General features: G+C 27.9%; 1 protein-coding gene across 1 annotated transcript; it reads right to left on the reverse strand.

Moving 5' to 3' along the window:
* Positions 1 to 2,914: 2,914 nt before the first annotated feature.
* Positions 2,915 to 5,968, reverse strand: LOC111036795 (protein FAM166B). Its single transcript, XM_022318989.1, has 3 exons — positions 5,258 to 5,968; positions 4,970 to 5,102; positions 2,915 to 3,151 (listed from the first exon to the last, which is right to left on the reverse strand). Exons 1-3 carry the CDS (start codon positions 5,578 to 5,580, stop codon positions 2,915 to 2,917), a joined length of 693 nt encoding a protein of 230 aa, XP_022174681.1. The 5' UTR covers positions 5,581 to 5,968.
* Between the last annotated feature and the right edge of the window lie 1,037 nt (positions 5,969 to 7,005).

Genomic DNA, 7,005 nt, shown 5'->3' on the forward strand with positions numbered 1-7,005 from the left:
CTGACCGAAAAATGTTGTATCCACAATAGTTAAAAAAAACCTAATAAAACCCGATATTTTCTTATGCCTATAAATATCTCAAAAAGAGTCGCAATATTTCTAAAATGTTATTGGTGCATAGAAATTGATAATATAAACAATCGGTGAAAATCGCAGCTATATTCGGTTAATTTTTTAAGAGTTACACTAAAAAACAAAATCAATTTTTTCAAAAACTAGTTTTGCAATAATCTCAGTTTTCCATTAATTTATGGTTTGTTTTTCTTTGCGCTTTCTAGAACTACTTGGGATTTTCAATTTTGACCTCCCAAAAGTACCAACTAGATTAACTTTTCTATCGGAAAAAGTGTTGGTCTCGAATATTAGAGCATTTTTATTTTTTACTATCCAAAATGTTGCTGACAGACAGAGAAAAAAACACATCATTGTACAATTGTTTCGCTCCACTCAGAATTTAAAATACAATAATATACTACACTTACTATAATTGTATAAATATAATATACTTACCACGATTTGATGGTTGAGGTTATTTAATGTTTTCTTTTTTTATGTTTGCTTAACAAGGTTCTGTTTTTTTTGCCGTACCTCCAGTTCTTTTGAAACATATCGACACACACTTGACTTACGATATAAAAATGAAATAAAGCAATACCAAATAACAGTATTGAGTATTCCTTAGATCAGTTGTATTTCTAAACGTATATTAACCCTTATTAACGTCACTGCTTACTGATCAATAATTACCGGAGCACTAGTCACTGATCAGTGCCATCATGCAATGAATGAATAATGAATTTTATGAATTTACAAATAATGAAAACAACTGAACAATTTCGGCGGGAGCAAGTCGGTGTATAATAATATTTATATGAATCTAGATAATAATATTTTAAAGTACATAATTCGTTCGAAAAATGTTACCCATGTATTTCGTGGAATTGTAACAGTAGGCCTGCATAATATCGCCGGTCGGTCGGTCGACCATTATATTTTATATTCGTCGGCAATTAACTTACGTACGCGCATATTATGACGTATATTTTAAATTATGATCAACTTTTTTCAATTTAAAATAAGCAGTTTTTTGACCAATAAGCTAGACAAAACTGGAGGAATTAGGTTTGATGGATTTTAATTTTGAAAGCGGATTATGATTGATCAACAAGTTTACTAGGTTTTGCCAGAGGCGATTTTTGATATTTTCTTATTATTGTTAGTGTCATAATGAATAATATAAATACAAATATATCATATTTTTATTCTTAGACATCACAGCTAAAAAAAATAATATTCAAAATCGCCTCTGGCAAAACCTAGTAAACTTGTTAATCAATCATAATCCGTTTTAAAAATTAAAATCCGTCCAACCAACTTCCTCCAGTTTTGTCTAGCTTGTTGGTCTAAAAGTCACTTTTTTTGCATCTACTGGAGCCCCCTTAACACATTTTAAGAGGACGTCGTACCCGCATGTGTCGTCTACACAGGTACAATATAGCAAATTTTCGTTCACCAGATGCAATAGTATGCCGTTAGTTTTGATATAAGAGTGAATTGACTCATGATAAAATATAAAAGCAAGATTATTATCTAGGGCCCCCAAGTAGTATTTCATGGTTATTAATATGTTTAAGTTAGTTATGATCATTTTAAAATGTACAGTTTCAAAAAGGTCACATTTTACTTAAAAATAATAATATTAATAAAAGCCTACGTGATGGGCTTTAGATAAAAATCTTGCCTTAAAATTGTATAATAGATCAATTCACTCTAACATCAAAACTAACGGCATAGGTACTATTAAATCTGGTGAACGATAATTTGCTATATTGCACCTGTGTTAGACGGAGACGACACATGAGGAGGTTACTACGTCCTCTTAAGGCTTATCAAATTAAATTTAACTAAAAACGGACTATGCACAATTAAATCAATAAATGTAGGTACCACCAGACACGTTACTCAATTATGTAAATGAATTGGATAATATTTTTACAGACAACCTTACACTTGCTATTAAAGATAATGTAGAATGAAAAATAAAAAAATTGTTAGATAACGTACCGTTTACACATCAATGGCCAAATTTTAATTAAGAATTTTTTAAAAGCCATTTTATAAGGTTGAGAATCTTTCAAAAAATTCAATAAAAATGTACCATGGGCTTTTAGAAAATATAGAAAATCGGACGTTCTTTCACATTTATAATAAATAATGTATTATGTATAAATTATATTTGACGATTTTTATTTTATTTTTATTATTTTATAAACAATGTTTTGTACGTTTAACATTTTACTTTACTATTTATTTTTTACATAAAATAATATTTTGTTGACTTAAATATGTTGGGAATATTGTTATAGAAGGTAGTATTAAAAAATATAAGATTGTATTTATTTATGTCACCTTCAAATTCGTATTATGAACTTTAAAAAACTATTAATTATCTAATTTAGAATAAAAAAAAAGTTAAAAATTAATATTTTAAGTGTCATACCCATTTTTGTGTCTTACTGTTCAGTCTGATATTTCCTCCAAAGTCATGGCGAACTGATTTATTTCATATCAGTTTCTTTTTTGATTATTCTATTTTTATGAAAAATCAACTGACGGAATTATTTCTTGACAAAGCACATAAACAATCCAATGTAGCGATATTAAGTGACCTTACAAGCTTTTACGACTATACGATTATAACTCTTAAAGAAGAGGACTCCATTAATAGGATATGTGAAAAAAATTTGAATTGCAAGTATACCACTGATATAATACACCAGGTTATTCCGGATATTTACCTCAATAATAAATATATATTCTTATGTGGAAAAACATTTTTCTAAATATTTTAAGTTAATGAAAAAGCGCCCTCTGATATAGCGTTATGGGAATTTATAAAAATGATAAGTGTCCTTCAATGCATAAATAATTTATGTTTTTTATACTCATCTGTAAATACGTTTAGTGCATTTTCTGTGGAAGGTGTATATGGCTGACCAAACTCAAACATTAAATTTGGTACATGTCCTGCATAACCAGCCATAAATTTTTTGTGTGGATTTCCGTTCTCCAAAAAATAAATCGTATCGGTAGGTGGAATCGGCACGGTTTTTGTGTATTGTTCTTTGAATAATTCTTCAGCTTCAAAGTCCTAAAAAAATTTTCATTTTTCTTTTATTCTAAATTGAATCTATTAAGGAATAACCCATAAATGCATTGTGTTTATACAAAATAAAAAGTATGAAAGTAATGAACTAAGTTATAAAAACGTATTTATTCGTAATTTGAACATAATCTTTAGATTTAAAAAAAAAAAACAATATAGCAGAAAAATAGTACGATTTAAAGAACATTTGTTTTTGTTTAAAATAGGTGTTAATAATTTATTTACAATAAGCCCAAGGATTTTATTATGTATAAGAGTAATACAATGTTCTCCTCTTTTTATGTTATTATTAAAATGTTGGCACATAGGTAATTTATTTTTAATTAAATTGTTCTGTTTAATGCATTGTATCAAATTTAAACAGATATATTTTTTTTTTAATGAGGTTAGAAATTAGAATAGACTAAAATTTTTGTTTTTTTTTGTAAAAAAATCAATGATATTTAAGTTTTTGTTTTGATTAACTAAAAAATAACTACAGACTTGGATTTAAACTTTATAATATGTAAATATAATTCAGAAAGAATTATAAATATTACCTTCAATGTTTAGGTTATTTATATTAAATTTAGATAAATAATAAATTATAGTTATATACTCCAATACCTACAATAATAACTTCAAAACAAGTTACAGTCGATTATCTACACTAAAAAATTGTTGTGTACAAATTTATTTTTAGTTTAATTTAATTTAGTTTTATCATTCGTTATGTTCCTTTTATCGTATACTATAAAGTATAATGTTATGTTATTGTTATATACAATATTATCATGTTATATTTATTCATAGACTTAAATAAATAGACGGAACATTAGGCCCGAGGACTGGGAGGCGTGGTCGTGCCAAACGGATTAAGCGAGATAGCATTAGTTTTATCATAAGAGTGAAAGAATGTCCTCTGCTCCGAGGATTGGCAATACATAGCTTGTCATATACCTGCCCGATCACGAGGACAGTTGCACGCGTTATCATACCTAATGTTCCGTCTATTTCTATAAGTCTATGTATTTATTATGAAATGCGAGATTTTATTATCTACTACGGCTCACTCCAATGTAGATAATATATTTGTACATTGTAATCTAAAATTTAGTTGTTTCCTTTGAACCAAAAAAAATCGATTATTAGCACCCCCTCTGGTCACAATTAGTGCGGATAATCGACGCTCGACTGTATTTTGGTTATAAGAGTTAAGTGAAAATAGTATCAATAACAATTTTGAAACTGTCTTTTTAAAACTAATTGCCAATATTATAAAATTAATAAAATATGTAGGTACCTTTAAAATAATTACAATACTTCTATACTCAATTTGGGCCCCTGTAAACTCAATTAATTTTTCACCAAAAGGACTTTAGTGAATCACAATTGTGGTACTTCTAGTGATTCGATTTAAAATATATATATATTTTCGATTTGATAAAGAAGTTTACTTTGCATCGGTCGTAGCATATTATATTCAATATTTTTAGCAGTTTTTAATAAATTTAAAAATTGTAGGTACACACAAAAAGACCCAAGCAGAGATCGCAAGGAACGAAAAAATTGCCTAAACACAACTCCTTAAAAATGATACGTTTGTAGAGTCGTCGAGAAATGTAGTCAGCGGCGACCAGTTTTCGTCGGGCAGCTGACAAGCAATTCCCGTTTGTTATCCTCGCCGTGTCTAAGCCTCCCCCCTAAGCCTACAGAACTGTCTAGTATTGTTATGATGTTGCCCACAAGTCGGATGCTGACTAGGTTTCATAACTTCAACAGAGTATAATATGTTTTAACATCTTATAACAGTTGTTACTATACCTTATTGAATGGATGTGTATATTTATTCTCACTGTGGAGTACATCCGGCACAATTTTATTATCCAATTCCCTAGAACTTAATTCTTGTATTTTCACAAAATTATTCAGTCCTTTAGTTGTGTCAATGCTATATCTAGTTGAACAATAGACATAATATTAAGTTTTAAGTATAGGCGCCCCTACATACTTTTTATTAAAACAATTATTAGGTGGACACTTTTTAATGAATAGATTATTGTTAATATTGGGAAACAATAGTTTATCTTATTTTAAAATATTTATTTATACTTTTTTCCACACAAGAAGTGATACTGGGGTACATATCCGCCATAGCCTGGTAATATATCTGTAGTATATTTGCAATTTTGAGTTTTTTTGCATCTCTCGTTAATTAAGTCCCTTTCTTCAGGCGTGATGAATTGTTCGTCATAAAATTTTGACAGGTCATTTAGTACCGGTACATTTGACCGTTTCACTGTCCTGTCAAAAAATAACCCATGAGTGGTCCTTCCATAACTTTGACCAAAGCACGTTATGTAGCCCGGAACAAATCCAGTGTATCCGGACACATGATGTGGTTGAGCTGTTAAAATATCTTGAAAAGAACTCATGTTAAAATAATTGTTTGGTAAGATTAAGTAGTTAAAACTGTTAACTGAATACCGAATTACAAATTAATCGAAATATAATAATTAGAAATGTTGTTAAACTACTATGGCAACTCAAAATAATACTTGTAAACAATTACACCTAAAAAATATATTATAAATGTAGATCTATTAAAAAAAAATGTTCATGTTGTAAAATCCTTATGAGATATTTATCCATGATTGCCCTACGTTCATATCGCCGACACTACATATTATCAATACCAATCATTTGTTAATTTTTATGTCTCTACATTTTTTACTAGGATCTAGGAAATTATAACGCAAAAAAAATGTTCCGTGTACAATTATACGGGCAATTATTTAAATAGGTAGGTACTATAAAATAAAATATTAAGCTATCAAATAAGTATATTTTTATTTTAATAAATTACTAGGTACCTATCTATATAAATATATAATATAAAAATGGATGTCTGTTTATTAACTGCAGGAGACTCAAAACTATTGGACTGTTGTCAATAAAAGTTGTATCAATAGATTCATAAAGACTTGTAGAAGTTTTTTGGCTAATTTTATACACCTATAACCTATAGGTTCACTTATGAATTATTTAGTTGAGGCGCGAGGCGTACGAAAAAGAATATATTATTTTGTTAATTTTTAGGATTGCCACTCATTGGTTACAAATTTATTTATAAAATAAACAAATCTTTGTTACTGGAAAAGCCGAGTGGGACAATATTGATCTAAAATCATCACCATTATAAGACATGAATAAGGCATTTCAAAGAATGTGTCATATTTCGACAACAATATTTAAAAAATAGTAAATCACATTTTCTTCTATACATAAATTATGCATACTAAAAATATTAATACGATAGACTTCAAAACGAAATTATCAAAATTTGAAATTTAAATGTTCATAATAAAACACCGAAACTGTAAATAATAATATTTTAGTCTTTATTACATAATTTGACAGTAAAAATCCGGGTATTTTTATTCTAGTATAACTTTTTAGTTAACGGTATGAATAGGTTTGTCGTTTGTGGTACCTGCCTATAAACAATAAATAGGTAATAGCTTAGAATTATTCTAAATACATGAATCTAAATGTTATAAAAAAAACCATTACGTATTTAAATGTATATACATACACGGAAATGTTTTAAATCCTTGATAATAATATTTTTGAATTAAAAACACTTAACACGAAATGTTATTCTTCATTTAAACATCTAATTTTGTTCAAATGATAATAAAAAGAAACTATTTTACACTATCATTACATTTTCAAACAGCTATATAAAACTTATAAGACATTTTGTATTAAAGCTTCAGATTTTTTTAATACGTGTTAATAATTTTACAGCTCAAAAAAAAAATTGAAAATGTTTGATAACTCAAATTTAAATTTATATA

The sequence above is a fragment of the Myzus persicae genome, unplaced genomic scaffold (genome assembly GCF_001856785.1).
Source record: "Myzus persicae strain clone G006 unplaced genomic scaffold, MPER_G0061.0, whole genome shotgun sequence".
NCBI classification, from domain to species: domain Eukaryota; kingdom Metazoa; phylum Arthropoda; class Insecta; order Hemiptera; family Aphididae; genus Myzus; species Myzus persicae.

Coding starts and splice junctions, on each gene's coding strand:
- LOC111036795 (XM_022318989.1), bottom strand. CDS start 5,580: ATGAGTTCTTTTCAAGATATTTTAACAGCTCAACCACATCATGTGTCC. Junction 5,103..5,257: donor CACTTCTTGTGTGGAAAAAA/GTATAAATAAAT, acceptor TTGTTCAACTAG/ATATAGCATTGACACAACTA. Junction 3,152..4,969: donor ATACACATCCATTCAATAAG/GTATAGTAACAA, acceptor AAATTTTTTTAG/GACTTTGAAGCTGAAGAATT.